Source organism: Podarcis muralis, chromosome 15 (genome assembly GCF_964188315.1).
Source record: "Podarcis muralis chromosome 15, rPodMur119.hap1.1, whole genome shotgun sequence".
Taxonomy (NCBI): Eukaryota; Metazoa; Chordata; class Lepidosauria; order Squamata; family Lacertidae; genus Podarcis; species Podarcis muralis.
The window spans coordinates 35,280,311-35,304,234 of NC_135669.1; the positions used below are offsets into that span (position 1 = coordinate 35,280,311).

Genomic DNA, 23,924 nt, shown 5'->3' on the forward strand with positions numbered 1-23,924 from the left:
TAAGTGCCTGAGATCAGTGTGTTCACTGATTTTGTTTTTAAGGGAATTTCTTCCTTTTATCCCCACCTACAGTGTATAATCTCTTTACATTGTCTGCAGCCCTTTATGCTGTTACAGCTTGCCTAGTTAAATTGTTGTTAATATGATTTGCTGAAGCTGTTATTCTTCTGGATTAAGGGTCACCTTGTAATAATATTATATATAGTATATTGTAATAGTAATACGTAGATAACATTATCCTCAGTACATTTAGCGGCTATGGTGCCAACTGGGAAGTCTGTCATCAGGGGCCTGCAATTCAATATGTAAAATGCAGCTTGTTCCTCTAGTCTGAACCAGAGACTTTGCATGGAAATTTGACACTTGGGGCATCCTTCAAGGTTTTGATCCAAATCATGTGGTGTCACTTTCTTTGGCGTAATTGAGTTCAAGTGCAGTGTCTCCGAAGCTGAAATAAACACCCTTCGATGTTTCAGACAGTTAAAGTGCAAAGCTCATGCATTTTAAATAAATAACTGGAGAGCAGTCTCTTAAACTGACAGCTCTGCTCTCAACTGGGTGAAGTTTTCAGTCTGTGTGCTGGGGTGCAGTTTCCCTTTGATTGAGAGCGTGTTTTGGTTGTGCTAGGGCTTTCTAAATGTTCGGCTTATGTTTACAGGAGGTTCATGTAAACTTTATGAATCCTTCTGCCCTGGTACATCAGCCATCTGTTAGCAAGATGCATATCCCAGCTGAAAGACAGAGAGCATTGTGCTGATAGGGGGGGGGGATCTTGTAGGGTTTGGATGTGTTTGAATACTTCTTGCTGGAGGGGGTGACTATAGGAGAAGAGGACTGTTGCCATCATGTTCTACTGTGGGCCTGCTAGAAACCTCTGTCTCACCGCTATTTGATGCTGGGCTAGACAGACTTTTGGTTTGATCCAGCAGGGCTCTTATTTGCGCTCGGGCCAAACTTGTGGGAACAGTCTAGCTCTTTTGGCTATGGTTTCAAACAGTGTTAGAAATTAGCCAGGCGCCAGGTGCATTTTGCATGAATCCAGTTGGGACCACACAGAGATCGCTGGATGCCAGGTTGACGACTGACAACTTCATTTTGCTGACTCCTCCAGCTTTCTTAAGCTGGCAAGCAGAACAGCTTATTTATTGTCTTTCTATTCCAACTTTTCTCCAAGAAGTGTATGGCACACCCCCGCCTCAGTTGACCCCTGCAATGACCCTGTCAGGGAGGTTAAGAGGCTGTGACTCACTCCAAGGTCACCCAGTGAACTTCATGACTGAGGGGGGATTTGAACCCTGATCTCCCAGGTCCTAGTCTGGCACTCCACCCATTATACCATACTGGCTTCCAAGAGTTCTTCTGCTTTTGGTCAACTCTATAAATTCAGTAGATAAATATGGGAAAGCCAAATGCCAAGGGTGTGAAATATTTTCCTTTGAATTCCTTTGAATTTGTTTGATTCTGGATTGTTTTATTTGATGTTTTAATGTGTTGTAAACAGCTTTGAGATTTTTTCTGTAAAATATAAAGTAATAATAGAAACGAATAACAATAAATTTCATTGTTAGAAAAGGGTGCCTAGACATTCCATTGCGGTGACCATAACTCAGGTTTAAGGTGCCATGTTGCGATTAGCTGATATATATAGTATCTGAATTTCTAACACTGGTTTCAAAGTACTGGCAAATAGGAAGAGAGTCTGATGGAACAGAGTGGCCTTAATGACAAAGGGCAGGCATTATGGGATGGAAGCCTTGGCTTCCATGTTACTTCTAACTATGGCTGCATTCGCACATGGGGTTCAGTGTGCTAGATTTCCCGGTTATAATGCTGGTACTTCTGCCCTGGTTTCTGACATTCCTTTCATACTTCAGTAGCTTGTTGTATTGATTTACAAAACCCTGAACAATTTTGGGTCAGGATATGCCAGGGATCACCAAGATAATCTGCAGGAGGATTGTTGATCAACTTCCAAGCTAGTAAGGTTCATTTGATATATAAAAAAACTGAGCCTTTAGTGGCATTAACCCAATATTGTGAAATGCTCTGCCAACAGAGATTCAACAGTCACCTTCTGTTTCAGATTTAAAATGCCACAGTGGTTAATTGATATGTGTTTTCAATGGTCTATAAATATTTTTTTATAAATAGATACATAGAATGTTCATATATGCATACTTTAGTGTTTGCAATTTTGTACACGTTACTTAAAGCTACTAACATGAGTTTGACCAAACTGTGGGAGGCAGTGGAAGACAGGAGTGCCTGGTGTGCTCTGGTCCATGGGGGTCACAAAGAGTTGGACATGACTAAACAACTAAACAACAACAACAAGTTACTTGTTTGGAGAAGTATGGATTTTGAAGGGTGGCTGTATTCCAACCCTGGAATGTGTGAATAGGGTAAACTTCCTTTAACTACAAACTTAATTGAACCTCTCCCTGCACCCACAATCCTTATTCATGACCCTCTCCTGAAAAGACTGCAGTGGATCTCTCAACCTAGCAAATTGCTGTCCTCTCTATCCATTTCACAAAGGTTTTATTTCATCTAGTTTCACGACTGGGCATCCATTGTGAGCTCTCTCATTCTCTCTCTTTGTGTTTTAAACTGTGTCCTCTTCCCATGCTGAATTCCTCAACTTTGGAAGACAGCCACTTGGCCAAACACACTCAGGAATTGCCAGATGGACTCAAACAGGTTTTTGTTGCAAACTCCCCACCCCCCACCTTCTTGCTTGTTGACATCTTCTTTTTGCCATCAAAGAGACCATCCTGGATTGTTGAACTTTTGAGAACTGTGCGGCCTGGAAGCCAGAGAAACTCGAGAGCTCTGTGGCTCAGCTTCACAAACGCCAAATTCTCTTGGAATGGTAGCTGAAGTCCAAAATGCCTTGGCAACGGCACTGTCAAAAAAAGAGGTCAACTGGAAAGCCAGAAAACCTTGGTCAAACAAATTGCTAGTTAGGACTTGCAAGGATAACCGGTGGTTAGCAGTGCTCAGGTGGAGTGCAATTATTTCCTCAATGTAACTTGAGAAGCTTTTCCTTTGATTTGCTTCTGTGCCTTGAGGGTTGTGAATGAATGAAGGTCAGAGAGGTTTTAATTGTGTCACACAGATGACTGGCCCTTCGGTGGCAGGGCAAATGACTTTGCATGGAAGTAGCCCCAGCAACATTGCCAGTTAAAGAGAGCAGGTGATATGAAAGACCTCTGTCCCAGGACTTGGAGAGTCATGGGGGAAGGGCCATGGCCCAGTGGTAGAACATCTACCTAGGATGCAGGTGATCCCAAATTCAACCCCCAGCATCCTCAGCTATGGCTGGGAGAGACCCAAGCCCAAAATCCCAGAGAGCCTCTGCCAGTGCAGACATTACTAAGCTAGATGGACCAGTTTCAGTGTATAAGTCAGCAGGGAGAAGGATGGGGACAAAACTAGAATTAGCCAGCTCTGCCTGACGTCTACTCTGGCTCCACTATTGGGTGGACTTTCCGATTTCTGCCCCACCACTCCAATGGGCAGCATCCACCACTGGTGGAGGGATCATACTGGGAAGTATCAACAAGGGATGAACCTTACAGTTTGGCAGGCATGGAGCAAGGGGAGTATTGGGGTGCCTGAGCATCTGTATCTAGGAACCTGCTCTGTGCTAGTAGACCTCCTGCACAATTGTAAATCATCTTAAGCTGATGTGGGATGTGAGATGCTACCTGGGCCTTAATAAACACTGATGCAATCAGGGCTGATGTAGATGGATACCTGATAGGCCGTTCTTGCTGTGTTAGCCACTGTTCGGGGATGATGGTAGTTGTAGTCGAACATCGCCAAGAAGGCTACAGGTTGCTCGTCCCTGCTGCATAGAATTGTGACCTTGATAGAGAAGTAATAAAACTCTTTATCTGTGAATTTGTGACAAAATACTAATATATTTGGGTCTTCTCTGCCTTGGTAGTAGTACAACATTTAGTCGTGTGTGTGTGTGTGTGTGTGTGTTTATGTATCTATACTACCATGAAGATTTTGTGAGAAATGGATGTTGTGATATCTGTTCGGATTTCTTAAGAATTTGAGGCTGTTGATTTTAGCCAAGTCGGTCTAATCTACTGCCAGCTCAAAAAAAAATGGTAATATTTACTAATGCATAATTTTTTTATCTGTCCTGACGGCAGTGTTTATTTAAGAGATTAAGCTTTTATTTAACTTTCTCAGGAAAGACTTATCAACACCAGATTTTGTGTCTGTCTGTACAGAGTATAAACATTCTGAAAGCCCAGCTCGAAACATGATTGATTTATCAGGGTGCATCCAGATGGCAATTCCCCAAGTGGCTAATTCAGAGCTGTAGCACTGACAGGATGAGAATTATCTTGGAGAACGGAGGACATCTTGCTCTTGGGCCTAGTAAGCCTCCCCCCCCCCCTTCATGAACCCACAAGGATTTCCTGTCCAGGTCCCAGTGAAGAGCCTATGAGACAGGATGGAGCAAAGCAGGCTAAAGGTTGCCATGCCCTCATGGTCTCCTAATTTGCCCTCCTGCTAGTGAAATTCCTGGCTCGCTACTGTTCTAAAGCAACTGTCAACTGCCCCGTGATCTTGTGATGAAGGATGCGGGTGGCGCTGTGGTCGAAACCACTGAGCCGATTGGAAGGTCGGTGGTTCGAATTCCTGCAAGGGGCTGAGGTCCTGTTGCTCTGTCCCACCTTCTGCCAACCTAGCAGTTCGAAAGCAAACCAGTGCAAGTAGATAAATAGGTACCACTCCAGTGGGAAGGTAAACGGTATTTCCATGTGCTCTAGTTTCCATCACAGTGTTCTGTTGCACCAGAAGTGGTTTAGTCATGCTGGCCACATGATCCAGAAAGCTGTCTGTGGACGAACGCTGGCTCCCTCGGCCTGAAAGCGAGATGAGCGCCGCAACCCTATAGTCGCCTTTGACTGGACTTAACCATCCAGGGGTCCTTTACCTTTTCCTTTTTTAATGTAAATCTAAACCTAAACAACAACATGGGGCAGCTATATAAATTAAGTAGGTAAATAAATATGGGGAAAGCAAAACATCACTTAGAGAAGGATCTGAAATATTTTCCTTGAAGGCTGAATTTGTTTCATTTTGGATTATTTTATTTGATGTTTTAATGCAGGAATCCCCAAACTTGGCCCTCCAGCTGTTTTGGGACTACAACTCCCATCATCCCTAGGTAACAGGACCAGTGGTCAGGGATGATGGGATTTGTAGTCCCAAAACAGCTGGAGGGCCAAGTTTGTGGATGCCTGTTTTAATGTGTTGCAAACTGCTTGGAGATCTTTTTCATTAAAATATAAAGCAGTATAATAATGAAATTAATAACAGCAACAAATCTCATTAGGGGTGGGGGGAAATGGATGTCTAGACATTCTGCTGTGGTGACTGTAACATAAGTTTAAGGTGCCATTTGGTAATGATATATATCTGAGTTTCTAACATAGCACCTTTGGTATCATTCAGCACAGAGGTTGTTATGTTCATAAGCACACACATATCACTGCACTTAAAGCGGCACAACTGCCATGAAATCCTGGCAGAATTTCAGGATTCACTTCTTTGAAGGTTATCAGTTTTTACTTTTTGAAATGTTGATTTTGCGGGAAACATTTAACCAGCTGGAAATGTGTTGATTTGTTACTTGCCAGTAAAAAAATATTGTTAGTCATTAGCCTTTTTTTTTTTTTTAGTTATCTAACTGCAATCCTATGCATATGTACATTGGTACCTCAGGTTACATACACTTCAGGTTATATACGCTTCAGGTTACAGACTCCGCTAACCCAGAAATAGTACCTCGGGTTAAGAACTTTGCTTCAGGATGAGAACAGAAATCGTGCTCCAGCGGCGCAGCAGCAGCGGGAGGCCCCATTAGCTAAAGTGGTGCTTCAGGTTAAGAACAGTTTCAGGTTAAGAACGGACCTCCAGAATGAATTAAGTACTTAACCCGAGGTACCACTGTACCTGACTATAGTTGAGGCATTAATACAGCTAAGTTATGGCAAATGTACTTAGCCTGAGGTACCACTGTACATATTGTAGAGGGTCTTTCTGCCCTTGCCATTTAAAGCAGTTGACAGGGTTTATGGAGATTTATTTTTTTTGCATTCTGTCACATAACATTCAGCTAGTCTTCCAGAATAATGTATTTAGAGAGGGACATGCTTCCCGCCCCCTTTCTACTACAAGAAAGAAAGGACTGTTGCAAAAGATCAGGAATGGATCCTCAATATCTTCATTTGTGACACATGTGTACAAACATCCTCCTGGTTTCTGTGTGGAGGTGTTGGCGGCTGATGGGTGTGGCTTGGAAGACACCTGCTTTTGTCCCCAAACCCTCTTGACTGGTGAGAGCTGTCAGTTGGCAACCTCAGTTTAGAGGAGAAAAGTGGCTGGTAGAGACCATAATACCAAATCAAAGCATTGCCCATGGGAGTGAACATTAACTGCAGACAAAATTCCATCACAACATCACTTCTCCAGGAGTAAGCCCCTTGGGAGTAAATAGACCGCACTGTCCGTCATTTGTGGGCCTTTACAAGAATAACAGAAGCTATTCTTCCATTTTGCAAAGCCTTCTTCAACTTGCTTGGAGACAATCTGCTGACTGGGCAAGTGGCTATTTGCAAGCCTGAACTAGCATACAAGGCTGTGTTTTCCAAGCACGGACATGGGAAAGCCCTCATATTTTGTTGATGGACAATACAAGTTCAGTATCAGCTTGTTCATTGCACTTTCAGCTCATCTGCCTCCATCAGGCAGCATCCATTAATTGAGAATCTTGAAAAGAAATGAAAATAGAAGATAAACATGTTGTTGTTTTTTTAACTAATTATAGTTATTTAAACTTTCGGCCCTGAAGGCAGTGCAAGAGAGGCTGTTTGCAAACCTAATGGCATGTGACCTGTGGGTATAAGGCAGTATAATAATAATAATAATAATAAGAAGAAGAAGAAGAAGAAGAAGAAGAAGAAGAAGGAAAATAGACCTAATAATATCAGAGTATGGGCTGGACAATGCACCGTGTGTGTTAGGAAGGTTGTTGCTATACTAGATTGGAACAAAGATTTGTACCAGAATACCTATGACGGATCATGTCATTCCTACATTATAGTGAAAATGTTTTGGTTTTTTTTAAAAAGGTTGTCATTGTGTAATTCAGCTTTACCTTATCTTGGTAGTGTATAGAGGCTTGTTGGCCAATGCGCCTTTTCCTGCCAAAAGAAAATAAATCGAATCAGCTCACTCATGATAGTGTGCACTCTTCTAACTCAAACTAATTGGTTTCCTAATTGATGTTTGTTGAACTTTCTCCATTTCATTGAGTGATTAGGTACAAAAAGCTAACAGTTGACATCTGTAGGCGCTTAACTGGTGCCTGTAATTACTGTTAATGTTAAATAATTGTTAGTTAATTGGAGTGATAGCTGACTGAATGCAATCCAGATTGAGGAGAAGTTTTTAGAAAAGCAAATCCAAAACAAACCCAAGACCTAGTTAAATAAACACACCTCTGTGCTACCCGTAGAGAAAATACCGGTATATTTCCACAGGGAAAAGAAACGCATGGCCTCCCATCCAGACGGGAAAAGCTCCCTGTGTTTATGAAGGAAACTGAAAATAGCTTTGACAGTCACAACCTTTTTCTTAAGCCATGACCATCCACCTGACAAAGCCAACTCTAGGATAGTTTAGCTGGTAGAGCATGAAGCTTTTAACATCAGGGTTGTGGGTTCAAGCCCCACGTTGGGCAAAAGATTCTTGCATTGCAAGGGCTTTGGACTAGCTGATCCCATTCTTCCCTTCCAACTCTACAATTCTGTGATTCTGTGAAACAACTCAAGCAGGCTCACATATGCACACCCTGGCAAGGTGACAATTCAGAGTGACTGAAAATGTCAAGTATGGATTGCATCATTAAAATGCCTGTGAGATTTCCCACCCCAATAGGAGCATTGCAAGTTGCCTTACACTGGGTCAAGCCATTGGTCCATCTTGCTCACTGTGGTCTCCCCAGAGTTTCTCAGTCCTATGTTGAGACACTAACAATGGAATCTGGGACCCTCTGCATGAATAGCAGATGCTCTACTACTAATCCCATTCCAGGCACTCATGTGACTTGGCGCCTCTTCCTTCTCTTTACCAATCCTCCAACTGAAATGTGTGTGTGTGTGGGGGGGTTAGAGACACTGGGGAGCGGTGAAGCACCCTTGTCAGCCGTAGTTGCTGCCATGTGACCTTTTTCTTTCTCAGAGCTGCAGTGGAGACATTCAGCCTCCTCCAAGCCCCAGCTATGTTGCCTCCTCCACATAAGAGAAGCCCCACTGGGTAAGGTTGGAGAAGGCCAAGGACCCTAATGGTCCCATCCAAACTGGAGCCCCTTTTTGGTGAAAACAGAGATCTGATTATAGATCTTCTGAAACTTGGGTAGTTTGGTCTTGAGTCCATTCGTTGTAAGCAAAGAACACATTTGTCGCCTGCTAAGGGTTCTGCGTAACTCAGGACTTAGCAAATTGCTTTGTCAAACCCCACAAATGTTGTCCCACTATCTGGTTTATCTGTTTATTTTGAAATTAGCCTTTATTTTATACTGTGTGGGTATGGGATTGGAAGGATAACAGTCTTTGTCTTTGCTTCCCCCTCTTACTGTCTTTAAAAAATATATTAATATCCTTCCTACGCACCATAGTTGTCATGGTGGCTTCTCCTTGCCAGCAACTTTGACTCCTCTTATCTGACTCGAGCCCACTAATTTGCCATCTGGATTTTTTCAACCCCTTTGCTCATCCCCATCACAACCTGGCATGATCAGCAGCCACCTGGGGACCTCATTATACATTGCTGTCGCAGTGTGGGCCAAAAATAGCATTTGACAAAGTGTGCTGAACCCCCTTCAGCCTCTAGATCTTTGACAAACAAATAATTGGGTGCATCACACCTTCGCCTCGGAGGAGTTTCTGACAAGGATTGTGGGCTTGCCAATCGCAACAGTCAGCTCACTCCTGGTGCATACCAGGGTGAATTGTTTGAAGAGTCGCTGGTGCTGACATCCCAGAATGACAGCCCTAGAAAACAGGATCCTCATTACAGTACATGCAGAGGCAGGTGTCTCTGGTGACATCTAGCTGTGCTGCTGATTTCCTAGAACAGATGTTGAGCTGGGAGAGTGGGAGCAGTTGTTCCTTTTTACAAATGTGTTAGGCTAAGAACATAAAGCTTCTCATTTCCCTGGGTTGTTGTTTCTTTAAGGAAAAGACAAGGGAAACAGGTTGCTATTGTTGCTGCTGCTGTTGTTGCTTACGATTTATAACCCATCCTTCCTTCCAGTGGAACCCAAGGAAGCAAACACATAGAATCATTGAATTGTAGAGCTGGAACGAACCCAGGAGTCATCTAGTCCAAACCACCACCACCACCCCCTGCCATGCAGGGATCTTAAGTAGATCATACATGACAGGTGGCCATCCAACCTCTGCTGAAAAACCTCCAAGGAAGGAAGGTCCACCACCTCTTGTGGGAGTCCATTCCATTGCTGAACAGCTCTTGCAGTCAGAAAGTGCTTCTTGGTGTTTTAGTCGTAATCTCGTTTCTTGTAATTCATTGGTTTGGGTTGTACCCTCCGGAGCAGGAGAAAACAAGTTTTCATCTTCCATAAAACTATGAAAATATCTTAAAACAATTCCAATACAGATCCAGACTGGGGAAGATCTCATCTTAAAAGGCTTATTGGGTCTTCATAGAATCAGTTGGAAGGGACCACGATCGCCATCTAGTTCAACCCTCTGCAGTGCAGGAATTTTATGCCCAGTTTGGGCTCGAACCCACAACCCTGAGATTAAGAGTCTCATGCTCTACCAACAAAGCTATTCAGTAGGCACTGAAAAGGCAACAGAGATGGCAGCTGTCTGATGTGTAACTGGATGGAGTTACAATTTAGGTGGCTAACTGTTGGATCTGCAAGATGCCTTTACTTGCAGAGCACAGCGATCAACTGGGTATATAAAGGGTGAGGTGATCTTTCAGGTCACTTCCTATGAAACATTTGAAAATGACTTCACAATACAGTAGGAACATATCCAAGAGCTGTACCAACTGAGATTAAAAACAAACAAACCCTGCGCTTGTAGAATGTCTTCGAAAGATGCCAAAAAGACAATATTTTAAATGCATTTTAAGCTGCATTTTAAACTATATTCTAACATATTTTAATCAACTGGTTTTTTTAAAAAAAATGTTTTTACTGTATTTATAGTCAGTGTTAGCCACCCTGAGCCTGGTCTTGGCCAGGGAGGGCAGGATATAAATAAAAATGTATTATTGTTATTGTTATAGGGAGATGGTGTCTGGCTGATAAATAGCAATTTATAGGTCACTGTGTAGCTGAAGTTCTCCATGCAGCTTACAGATACAAAGGCAAACAAAGAAAGAACCCAAATTCAATTAACACATCACCGTTACAAAACCACAGATCACTTTAAAATAGCGGAGGGGAAGAAAATCCAGAAATCTGAACTGAATTAAAACTATATAACGTAATTCAAAAGGACTGCAACAAATTTTTACAGTTCCTTCATCTCCCCGCCGTCCCAGCTCTGAAAAAGTTATTAACGTAGGCACCAGGGAGGGGACGTTGCCAAAAATGCACTTTCGTCCATAGCATCCTCCTTCTGTACTTCTCCAGGCAAAGGGCACTTAGAGAGGATGGACTTGGATCGTGATGCGAGTGTTTTGTTAGGTAAATGTGGGAGGAGGCAAAATCTCTTCATATAATGTAAATACATGGGCTATATCTCTTGTCTTATGGGCACTACAGAACTTTATTGAGAGGATATAAAACCATTATTTATTTCTGCAGCTCCTCATTCTCTCTCTCTCTGCCCTCAACCCTACTTTGGGATTATTTGCTCCCTGTTTACATTTCTTCAATACGAAGGTTTGATGGGTGTTGGAATAGTTTTAATGTTATGATTGTTTTATCACTTGTGCAGTTGGCACTCTGGGCTCCTCTAGGAGCAAAGGTGGGATATAAATTTAATAAATAAAATTAATAAGGAGCGGTGGGGGACTAAGAAAATTCTCCCTGTCAAGGTTGTAGATGTTTGATGATGATATGAAGTTTAAGCTTGGTGGCAGCTGCCAAGATCAACAGTGGCGCTTAATGCCACCTTGCCTTATCTCCATGCGTGGGGCTTGACATCTTCTCGGAGACATCCTACGCACCCTCAGTCTCTTCAAGAAGATTAAGAGCTTTCTCTTGCCAGCCTGACAAGGAGGAAAGTGTGGAGGTGTGCGTGTATGCTAAATGCAAAGCTAATGTGGCCTTTATGAAACAGGAGGATTAGGCTGGTAAGTTTATACAAAGCCAAGGAGATCTTTTTGCCGAACGAAATGTGCAGCTGAGAAATATGAGCGGGAGGTCGATTGACACCTGAACAGCCAGGAGGGAATAATTAGGTATTTGCTATCTGTAGCTCCCCATGGCCTCTAGCAGCGTGTGGTTTTTGAATCATTAATCCTATTTGGGTGTGTGTGTGTGCGTGTGTGCACCTATGTGGTGGATGTCTTAAACATACATTTGCCATAACTTAGCTGTATTAATGCCTCAACTATAGTCAGGTACAGTGGTACCTCGGGTTAAGTACTTAATTCATTCCAGAGGCCTGTTCTTAACCTGAAACTGTTCTTAACCTAAAGCACCACTTTAGCTAATGGGGCCTCCCACTGCTGCTGCACCGCCGGAGCACGATTTCTGTTTTCACCCTGAAGCAAAGTTCTTAACCCGAGGTACTATTTCTGGGTTAGCGGCGTCTGTAACCTGAAGCGTATGTAACCTGAAGCGTATGTAACCCGAGGTACCACTGTAGTTGCCTTGCAAGCTTTGATGGTGGAGACCAAGCTTCTAGTCCTGAGTGTTTCAGATGCACTTTATTTAATTTATTTATGCCACCCCCAGCATAGTGTTCTGTAGGTGGCTTACAATAAGTATGTAAGCACACACACAGAGAGAGAGATAGAGATAGAGATAGAGATAGAGATAGAGATAGAGATAGATAGAGAGCTAAAATGTAAAGTAAGATTTTTTAAAAAGAAAAATGAATGCTACATGAATATAAGGAAAAAGAACATGCCCTCAGTTTAAAAACAGATTTTTATTTTTTAAAAACCAACAACACAAGAGGTCCATACCAAGATTTTATTTAAAAGTCTAGGTAAACACAAAGGTTTTTGCTTTGTAGGGATGGAAGAATCCAGCCATTTCACCCATTTTTCCAGTTGTAAGTTCATCTCTCCGCATTTCCACACCAGTTTGATTTATTTATTTTTAAAGTTTATAGAACTCATGGAAATTCATCAGCGTTTTAGTGTGAAGTTCTCCTAATATACACATGTTTGCCTAACACACATTTTTGCAAGGCACCTTCCCCTAATGTGCATTTTTCTGTGTTATTTCACCCTACTGTATGCATTCTTGTGCCCCTTACGTGGCCATACAGCAGCATTGCAAAATTTGGAGAAGTGCAGATTACAAAAGGCGACTGTGTCTTGGTTCTCATCTTGTTTAGGAAAGGGTGAATTTGGTAGGTTAACCTTTTAAATGCAATCTGAATCAGATTTCTCCTCCATCCCTATCAACCTAGTACCAAAACGATCTCAAAGATGGTGCCAGCTGAATCTCCCTGAGAAGGATGCCCTATAACCAGGATGGCGCTACTGAAAAGGACCTCTCCCTAGTGGTTACCCACTTCCCTCCATGTGGCACTGCAGGGGGTTCGACTAGATGATCCTTCGGGTCCCTTCCAACTCTACAATTCTATGGCCCCTGCCTTCTGCCCCATCAGCCACTGCATTCCTATTGTCTTTGACTTCTCTCTAGAAGTCTGGTTGGGGGGCAGGGGGAATTTCCATATAAGCCTGGGTAAAATGTGCAGACTCTGGAAAATGGTGCAGTTTGAAGCTCCTTCAGATGAAATTTTAAACTTCATGCCTTTGGGCTGCTGGAGGAGAGTCAATAGTATGAATGTGAAGGCATTGATTGTTTGGTTTGCTGTCAAGGCACCAGACGTCCTGATCTAGCTTCCCCGAAGCAAGTAAACTCTTGCCTTCAGTTACAATGAAGAAGAAATTGATGTCGTGAATGGATGCGGCAAGACTCTTCCGAGAAACACCTTTCCAGATCTAAAGATCTTCTTTTGAGGTCTTGTTGGGTGACAACTACCAAATGACGCGCGTCAGCTGTCTATGAAGGAGAGAGCTTCTTTGTGGTGACACTTCGCTTATGGAGTTGTCACCCCAGGGAGGCTCACCTGGCACTTTTTCTGTGACATTTTTCACAACAGGTGAATAGATTTTTATTCCTCCAGACCTTTTGATATTTATTAATTTGTTTGGTGCTTTGTTTTTTTGGATTCGTATCCTGTCTTTTTGCCAAGGCACTAAATAGTTTGCATTTTTTACAATTTACACTTTTTCACTTCTCCTACCTCACTCACCAGCAGTTAAAAATAAAACACAAACAACCCCACTACCAGCCTTCTTCCTTCCTTCTCCTCGGGCAGAATCACATCCATTGACCCATGGCAGGGGGGCAGGGAACCATCTGACTAATGCAGACCCTGATGGTGTCTCTATCTGCCTGCCTTGCTATCAAGCAAACTTTTAAACAAACTTGTGTCCAAATAAACCTTGGGCTCTCACCGTTTTAGGTGTTGTTGTTTTTAAAGACCATTGGGTTCCATTAAACATTAAGTTAAAGTCACTTGATGGTAAGCCTCTTGCACTGATGAAATGAAATGTTGTTGAGTCAGATTGTAGTGCAAGAGATTGCGCAACAGGAATCAGCAGGCGTGCAGCAAGCTTCCTCTAGCATAACCGTTTGCTTCTTGCTCTATAAGTTCTTCAGAGAATATTGTTGCTAGTGGCAGCTGTAGAACTTCATATAGATGTTGTTAACTGCCTTCCAACATCAGATGGGATATCTGCATTGATCATTACAGGAGTGAACGGTGTGTGTGTGTGAAGGGAAACCTGGGAAAAGACCATGAGTGTAATCATCAAATTGTTGCTAATGAACAGGCTAGCATAGGTGTGAACCAATGGCATGTAGTCAGTAGGGCAACTAGGCTACTCCCCTAAATGTTACCGGTACTGTATATATAGTAATTTGGGACACGGGTGGCGCTGTGAGTTAAACCACAGAGCCTAGGACTTGCTGATCAGAAGGTCGGCGGTTCAAATCCCCACGACGGGGTGAGCTCCCGTTGCTTGGTCCCTGCTCCTGCCAACCTAGCAGTTCGAAAGCACGTCAAAGTGCAAGTAGATAAATAGGTACCACTCTGGCTGGAGGGTAAACGGTGTTTCCGTGCGCTGCTCTGGTTCGCCAGAAGCGGCTTAGCCATGCTGGCCACATGACCCGGAAGCTGTACGCTGGCTCCCTCGGCCAATAAAATGAGATGAGCGCTGCAACCCCAGAGTCGGTCACGACTGGACCTAATGGTCAGGGGTCCCTTTACCTTTACTATATAGTAATTTAGAGCATTAAAGTATTAAAGCCTGGTGCCACCTTCCCAAAACCCAGGAAGCTTCTGCCTGGGTTTAGGGAGGAAGGTGCAATGCTCTGATGGGGTCGAAGAGCCCTCCTGCCACTTTGCCAAAGCCTGCCCAGAATTGGGAATTGGGCAGCAGGGCTCCAGCATTCAGTCAGAGGCCTGCTACCTCCTTCCCAAAGCCCAGAAAGCTTCTGCCCTGCTTAGGGAGGGTGGCACAATGCTCACATGTATTACATCACATGCACAATGTTGCCCCCCCCCCCATTGCCCTCACAAGCTGGCACCTCTGGCCCTAACTGTTCCCCTACAAAGAATTTCAATGCATGCCACTGGTGTGGAGAACCTTGAGCTCTCCAGATGAATGACAACTCTCATCCCCCCCTGCCAAAGACTTTGCACCCCTAGGCTAAAGCTCAGGAGCAAAACACAGTCTTTGCTTCCCGGATGTTTCTGATTCAGTCCTTGGCACCTCCTGCTAAAAGCGTCTGAAGTGGGCAAATAACTCATTTACCTAAGACCTTGCAAAGACCTCTTGTGAGTAAAGATAGGCAAAACTGGGTGCCTCCCGCATCTGAGGCTGCATTCTAGACTACCTGCAGTTTCCAAACCATCTTCTAAAGCAAACCTACATACAAAACACTGTAGAAGTTATCACAGCATTGGTTACTGCAGCCAGGCTATCTCCGCTTTGACATATGCTTTCTCATACTTTGCATATGGGGACGTGGGGGGGGGGGCGCTGTGGTCTAAACCACAGAGCCTAGGGCTTGCCGATCAGAAGGTCGGCAGTTCGAATCCCCATGACGGGGTGAGCTCCCATTGTTCAATCCCAGCTCCTGCCAACCTAGCAGTTCGAAAGCACATCAAAGTGCAAGTAGATAAATAGGTACCGCTGCGGCGGGAAGGTAAACGGCATTTCCGTGCGCTGCTCTGGTTCGCCAGAAGTGGCTTAGTCATGCTGGCCACAAGACCCAGAAGCTGTACGCCGGCTCCCTCAGCCAATAAAGCGAGATGAGCGCCACAACCCCAGAGTCGGTCACGACTGGACCGGTCAGGGGTTCCTTTACCTTTACTTTGAGAGCCAGTGTGGTGTAGTGGTTAAGAGCGGTAGTCTCGTAATCTGGTGAACTGGGTTCGATTCCCCGCTCCTCCACATGCAGCTGCTGGGTGACCTTGGGCCAGTCACACTTCTCTGAAGTCTCTCAGCCCCACTCACCTCACAGAGTGTTTGTTGTGGGGGAGGAAGGGAAAGGAGAATGTTAGCCGCTTTGAGACTCCTTAAAGGGAGTGAAAGGCGGGATATCAAATCCAAACTCTTCTTCCTCTTCTTCTACTTTGCATTATAAGATATTTTGAGAGTTGCTTGTTAGCCTGTGAAGTTGTCCACCTTCCTTTCTCCCTTTTGGATGCTTGTGATCATGAATACTTGCTATGCATCAGAGACAGTTGATGTGATGATAGCCAAATGTTTTGGGCTACAACTCCCACCATTCCTGACTTCTGGTCATGCTGAGAATTGGGGGCTGATGGAAGCTGAAGCCTATGTCTGGAGGTGGGAGGCTATGTTTGCTTTTATCTAGCTATTGGGGGGATATCAATGGAAGTTGTACTTCAGAAACCCTGAAGGAGACCCCGTGGACTACCTGTGCTATATAGGATTTTGCACACTAAAGATCTGTAAGGCAATCTTGACTTTGAGCTTTTCAACCATAACAGACTCTCCCCCATAAAAAAGTTTTCATTTAGCTTTCTTTTTAGAGGAAGTTATTTCAGAAACCACCAATATCCAATATTGGATGCTTGCTTTAATACTTTCTGCTTTTAATGTGTGGCTTTCCCGCCCTGAGTTAGTAGCTCTTAGAATTAGGGCTTTGTTTTGTTTACAAAGTACCACTTTTTGATTTAATAATGCGCTCTGTTTATCTGCATGTGGAGAAATGGCCCCCTTGCGGTTAGGAAACCAGCTGTTTAAAATATAGATTTGTCCAGGGCTGAGATGGTTTATGTCCCTCTTTCCATCTTCTCCCTCCACAGAGTGTCACAAAGAGTTAGGAAGCTAAACCCATACTTCCCATTTACTGTCTATCCCAAATGACAGCTGAACAAATTCAAGAAGGAAACAACAGAGGGGTATTATGTTCTTGGAAGGATTTGCACTCTAGGGAGCCAGTTTTCAGAGCAGAACTTGGCTGAAGGATGAAAAACGCGTTGTTTTATTACCATAATTGATGGAGGCGGTTGCGTGTTTGCATTTCAGCAGAGGCTCCTGCAATGTCGGCAAGCAAAGCTCATAGATTTTGCCTTCATGTGGCATTTCCAGCACACTTGGAGCCTGTAATCTCATTTCCCATGCTGGGGGAGCAAAGCGTCTTTGAGTGCTGTGCTGGAGGTGCTTATTATAACTTGGTATTAATCTCCTTTTAAAAATTGCAGTTCCCAGAGATGGCAAAATGGGATGTCTGGGAAGCTCAACAGTAGAGGACATGTTCTGCATGCAAAAGGGGCTCAATATCGACCCCAGGCTTTTGCCGTTTAAGGATTTCAGCCAGCGTGGTTGGGAAAGACTGACCATTTGGCAGGGTAGACAATGCTGAGTTAGTGGGAGCAGTCCTCTGACTTGAGTCACATCCATACCACACATTTAAAGCACATAGCGTTCCCTAAAGACTACTGTGAACTGTTGTTTACCCCCTCAAAACTACAGTCCCAAACACCACCTTTTGCACTGTTAAGTGGACAATTCAAGAAGGTTCCAGCCAATGAATGATCATATTTGTGTGCAGTTACAACAACAAAATCTGCTGATCCTATTCTTCTGTACTGTAATCTGTATACTGATTGTAGTTCCACCATCCGCAAAGGCACACTCAGTTCTGGATTTACGTATAAGCTAAACAAGCTATAGCTGAGGGCCCTACTATCTTGCCCCCCCCCCAAAAAAAAACTAAAAGGAAAAAAACCTGGATGTACATTTCCAAAATATTAATATACTTCTTCTTAATTGCATTTCAGTTCAACAATTACCGTATTTTTTGCTCTATGACTCACTTTTTCCCTCCTAAAAAGTAAGGGGAAATGTGTGTGAGTCTTATGGAGCGACTGCAGGCTGCGCAGCTATCCCAGAAGCCAGAAGAGCAAGAGGGATTGCTGCTTTCACTGTGCAGTGATCCCTCTTGCTGTTCTGGCTTCTGAGATTCAGAATATTTTTTTTCTTGTTTTCCTCCTCCAAAAACTAGGTGCGTCTTGTGGTCTGGTGCATCTTATAGAGCGAAAAATACGGTACTTTGATAAAATACATATTTTGTTATGTGCAAATGGCTTTAGATACCTATTAGGTCCATAAATTACCATATAGCATACATTCAACACACAAAAAACCAGCGACAATTTGTTGTTGGCAAAGGACAGCTGGACATATAAAGGGCCCCATTACCTTCAGCAGCTTAGGGCCTCATCAAACCTAAATCTGGCCCTGGTTTAGATTCCGCCCTGGTCACCAATAACTACAGAGTGGAGCCATAATTGTTGTTATGGCATTAATATCCCAGCTTTTCTCCAAGGGGTTCAAAGTGAAACACTGTAGAAGAGAGTTATTGCCCCCATATCCCACTTGTGGGCTTTCTGTAGTAATCTGCTTGATCTCTGTTGAAACAGGAAGAGCTGGGCCAGATGGGCCTGATCCAACAGTGCTCTTTATACTGAGGTGGGGACAAAGCCAACTAAATCCCACTCACACTAGGCCCATTGAAGCGAGTGGATCTCATTTAGTTGTGCCCTTTCATTTCAGTGGGTCTACTCTGAGTAGGACTAACAACGGGCACAGCTCTTTGTCTCTGGAAACAGAAAAACGAGTTCCCCGTGAGAGCAGTCGATGGGGTTTTATTTACCATGTCCCGTCGCATGGTTTTCTTCCATTATTTAGAGACCGCGGCTGAAGAAAATTCAGCTGTTTTTAATAAAGTCTGATTTGCTCGTTGAGCAATGCCTGGCGCTGCCAGCCAGGCTCCCAATTACTGGGGTTTTCCGTAATACAAGGCCTCCAATCCTGCTGAGGCCTGGTGCAAGGGGGTGCGGATGGGGGCTGAGGTCAATGCAGACTTTCCTGATCCGTAATGAATGTTTACCCAAAACGACAAGCGTAAAATGGAATCTTTGTACGGGCTGCCAACCCCCTTCTCATCGCTACACCTCCCCATTTTTACAGAGCTAATTTGAGCAAAACCAATACGGAGCTTTCCCTCAACATGTCTTCACCAATTTCAGCAGCCAAGATAAGTCACGAGCCTCTGGTAAGGTGACAGGTGGAAGGCCACGCTCCAAGTTTGCCCTCTGGGAAAGGAGCTTGGAAGCTTACACAAGCAAAACCTTTGTTAAAAGAACTTTAATAAATGGGCAGAGAAATAGCCTGTCTCCAGCATCCCATATAATCTGGTAAAAGGAACCAACGCTGCTGTTCTTACCCCCAGTCAAGTCCTGTTTGATGCTGTGACGCTCTTAAGTTGCTCCTTAATGTTGCAGTTTGGGACTGCAGTTGGGAATTCTGATGACAGCGGGAGTGGAAATTGCCAATGTTCACTTATTCATACCAGAAATCCAGAAATTTGCACCAGAAATGCAAATACAGCTGGCTTTCCCGGTAGTTGTTGCTTTCGGTTTGCAAAGGAAAAAAAAATATGATTATGTTTCCCTGCCCGCCATTTGCATTGAAATGATTGGGATGGAAGAACACAAAGACAATGTAGTTTTTCTACATAACAGCATAAGTTATGTATTTTTGCTGCAGCAGACAGTGCAATGAATAATGTGGTTTTTGTTGGGAGGTGAAGTGCAGTGGAATGGAAGCAGTGCTGCATGCAACATAGTTGAGCAGAATGAAAAATGGTGCCTTCTAACAGACCCCCCTGCACCAGGCCCTATTGGAGCAAATAGATTTATAATAAATTATAAGTTGTTTTATCATTACCTTGAAGAAGGAAAGCTTTTTTAAAAAAAAATGTTTGAAAGATTGGAGTCTATGCTTTACATACCTATTCAAGAATCAGACAAATATCTGGCATTTGAGAGACACCAGGCATCTAACATCCAGGTGATAGTGGAACACTCTGTGTGTCAGGGAGTTCCACTGGAAAATCTTTGTCCCTTTTTTTGTGGGGATGGAGGGAGAAAGTTTCTTCACAGGAGATTTCTAACAGGAAGGCATAACTCTCTAATTATTATGATCTCTCCCCTTCCCTTTCCTTCAATATTACAATTTTTATTTCTGGAAAGGTGGTTCTTGATGTCACTATGTTCTGGTTGTTGCCCTCTGTGATTGGCATGACATCCAGGGAAGTGGGATGCCAGAAGATTCAGGGCAGGCAAAATAAAGTCCTTCTTCCCACAGCACATCACCTATGGAAATCAGTCCCACAAGAGGCAGTAGTGGCCACTGACGTGGATGGCTGTAAAAGAGGATTAGACAAAGTCGTGGAGGATAAGGTTATCCATGGCTGCTAGCCAAGATCACAGTGTTCTACCTCCACTGTTGGAGGCAGTGGTGCTTCTGAATGACGATTGTTGGAAACCGCAGGAGGGAAGAGTGCTCTTGTGTTTGAGTCCTGCTTCTGGGCAGTGTTCAAAATTAGTCAGGCGCCAGGTGAATTTTGCACCTGGCTGTTGGCCACATGCAACCAAGAGAAGATGCCTGGGCACCAGGATGGTGCCTAACATCTCCACCATCTGGAGGTGCATGCCAGGGGATTCATGGATCTTGTCTGTTTACACACACTAACATTCTTTAGAATTCTAGCCATGATATTTTATCTGCACAATCAGAACGAATTTCAGAAACCCAAAAGTTTTATTGAAAAATACCACTGACCCCCAAATGGCAACTGGACATTCTCTTTTGGCGACTGTAACCCTGATTTAAGGAGTCATTTGCTGCCTAGCTTATATATGCAAGTTTCTAACACTTCTTTTGGGCTTCCCACAGTTGACCACTATGATAACAAGATGCTGAGACTAGAGGGGATACTGGCCTGATCCATCAGATATTTCTTGCATTCTCTTTCCCCTCCAACTACCTTTCTCTGCAGCATCCCCTTCTTCTATCTCTTAGACCCCTATTCTTTTCTTTCTCTGCAATCCTAAACACACCTACATGGGAATGAAGCTCATTGGACACACAGCCAGATTTATTTCTGAGTAAACTAACATTGGTAAAAGCAAACAAACAGATAAATAGGGAAATCCAGGAATCCTGACAATTTTTATTTTTAGCTGCATGCTTTCCGTTGTGGGTCTAAGAGTGGGTGTGGTTTTTTGGTGGTGATGGTGGGGGAATTAAATCCAGGAAATTGCTCTGAGGGAGGAACAGGTTGCCAGCCCCCTCTCAGCTCCAGTTCTTTGATTAAATTCAGATCTGGCCACATCATCCTCAAAACATCCAGAGAGCCAATTGTGGACATCTCCTTCCTTTTGGCTCCAAGTGACCTGGACAGACCAAATTGCACTAACCCCCTTTGGTGAAAAGAGTGTTACAGGGCAAATCTGGCCATTTTTGTTTCCCTCTCTTACTCGTTTTCCCAGTTCAATTTCGCAGATTTCCATAGCATTTCGAGAATTACTTTATTTAGAGAAGTCCTACTGAAAACCCATCAGCATTTTAGTGCAGATTTTGCTTAATATGTTCATTTTTGCGAGCAGTTTTCCCTACCATAGCATGCATTTTGTATGTTATTTTCACAAATGCAGGCATTCTTATCCACAGTTTATTCTACGTTTGCACATTTTGTACACATTGCTTGGTTTGAGAATTGCCTTGCAAAGCTCGGAGAAGTGTGAATTTTGCATTTCAGTTAGCGTGTTGCTTTCAGGAAGTGCACATCAGGGAGCTTTGCCTTTAAATCCAAACCAAATCAATTTTCTCCCCCATCCCTACAGCAGATCTCTTTCCACTCAGCTTTACAGTTCTTCATTTCCCTCCTCTTTCCTTCCACTTCCCTTCCACACCAAAATTGAACTGTTTGTGAGTGTTCTATTGCTACCAACTTCATTTCCCTTGGGGGAGAGAACATAACCTCAGTGCCACTAGTTGAATGCAGGGAGCAGAAGACTAGTTTCAAGATGTGCTAGAAACCCTGGCTTCAGTTTATGATTTCTTTCGTCACGTAATTTGGCATGGTGTAACCTTAACCCTCTTTTGTGTCATCTCTTCCTGTTTCCAGATACTGATATAGGAGCTGGCATACTAACGGAAAATGAGGACCAAGATGCCAGGGCGTTGGCAGTCCCCAAAATATCGGGATTAGAAAGGAGTCAAGAGAAGAGCCAGGAGGGCGGGAGAGATCTGCTGCTTGACCCTGTCGCAGCTAAAGAGCTTTCTCCTCAGGTTTCTCAGGCTTGGACCCTGCCTCATTTGGAACCTGCTTCAGAGGCACATTCTCCTAGTCCTGCTGCCATCCAGCCAAAGGAGCCTCATCACCCATCGCAACCTGAAGCCCCCCAGAGACTGCAGGCCTCGGGAGAGGTTCAGCACTCCACGGGCCCCCCGACTCCCACACAGCGCCTGCCAAGGCCGCCCTCTCCCGGGCAGCCTGCCCGTCAAAACCTGCCATCTGCCCAGCTCCGCCCTCCCTCCCGCAGCCTCGCCCAGCAGTTGTCGGCATATAACAGCAGCAGCTTAAGCCTCAACAGTCTGAGGTGAGTCCTCTTGGGGTGCATTTTCCAAGTATCTGCTGTTGATGAAGGTGCTACCTAAAGCAACAGAGGGTGGTCCATTAGGGCAAATAGGGCACTGCCCCACCAACCCAAGGGAGCCTCATAACTGCAAGGAGATTTGAACCCGGATCTCCCAGGTCCTAGTCCAACACTCTAACCACTGCACCACTCTGGCTTCCCGGAGCCCTTCTGCTCAGGGGCAGTTCTATAAATTAAGCAGGTAAATTAATATGGGGAAAACAAAACGTCACTTTGACATATTCTCCTTGAAGGTTGCATTTGTTTTATTCTGGGTTTTTAAAAATGTTTCAATGAGCTTTGAGATGTCTTCTTTAAACTATAAAGTGGTATGGAAATGAAAGCAACAATAACAAATTTAACTGGAGATGGGTGTGCCTAGACATTCCATTGTGGTGACTGCATCCCAGGTTTTAGGTGCCATTTGGCAATTAGCTCATACACCTGAGCTTCTAACACTGATTTGACACCCACTACCATTGATCTGGAGTACGGTGTCCAGATTTGTGTGGTTTGCTTTAAGAAGAGTATAGACGAAATGAAATAGATTCAAGTCAGGAATACTGAAGGAGCTGGGCATTATTAGAGAGGAGAAGGTTGAGGGTGTGGAGCGTGTGATAGCACTGTTCAGGGACTGTCACACAGAGAGGGCAAAGCCTTGTTCTCTGCTGCTGGTCTAGAGGAGAGGACGAGATCCAATGAGTTCAAGTTACAGGAGAATAGATTTGGGAGGAATTGATTGACAGCAAGAGTAGTCTGACAGTGGAGCCAGCTACTGGGGTGAGGCATGAGGGGAGCACTGCCACACTGGAGGGCTTCAAGAAGAGGCTGGGCAGCTCTCTGTCGGAAGAGACCCACACACATCAGCTTGGGCTCCATGTCAGAAGAAACACTGGATATAAATGTGTGAGTGAAGAAAGCCTAGCTCAGGCCCAGAAACCTTCCTTTCTACCTGTGATCCTGCAAATAGTCTGTGAGTCAGAGTGGACTATGCAAGGTTAGATAGGCTGCTGGCCTGGTAGAAGGAAGATCTGCATCTTTTCCAGACTCCTCCATCCTGGTGCAGCTGACCAGATAATAGAGCCACATTGCATCACCATTCTCGGAGAAAAAGATCAGGCCAGGGGCAGGTGGGACAAGGAAGAAGAAGTCTTGGTTGCACTTCATGGTACCATGTTGGGTTAGATGGTTCTCTGTTTTCTTCTTGCATGGTGATTCTCGCACCTTCAGGGAGCTCTGTTTCCTAACATTTCCTCTCCACCTCTTTTTTATTTCCACCAACAGCAGCAGCAGAAGCAGCACTCCTGCCAAGACTCAGCCCCCTCCGCATATAGGCCACCACCCCTCAGCATCCCCTTTCCCCCTTTCTTTGCCAAACCACAGCCCGCTCAATACCTTTACCCCCACCCTCCAACCTCCTGCGCACGCCCATCACCCCAATATGTTTGCCCCTCCCACGGCATTGCCCCCTCCTCCTCCTCTGACGTCAGGGACATTGCAAGTTCCAGGTCATCCTGCTGGAAGTGCTTACTCAGGTAAGAATGTGCATATACTTAGATACTTTATGCAATGGGGCTACATAGCTCAACTGGTAAAGAATGAGAATCTTAAATCTCTGTGTCGTGAGTTTGAGCCCCA

At 44.2% G+C, this 23,924-nt stretch overlaps 1 protein-coding gene across 10 annotated transcripts in view; it reads left to right on the forward strand.

The window, feature by feature from the left end:
- The window catches only part of AUTS2 (activator of transcription and developmental regulator AUTS2), a 680,474-nt gene that overhangs the window by 626,718 nt on the left and 29,832 nt on the right, over window positions 1-23,924 (forward strand). For all 10 annotated transcript variants that reach the window (XM_028707713.2, XM_028707717.2, XM_028707715.2 and 7 more), the window contains 2 exons: window positions 21,776-22,250; window positions 23,571-23,821. In XM_028707713.2, the coding sequence (XP_028563546.2) occupies window positions 21,776-22,250; window positions 23,571-23,821 (726 nt within the window). The remainder of the gene's footprint in view (window positions 1-21,775; window positions 22,251-23,570; window positions 23,822-23,924) is intronic.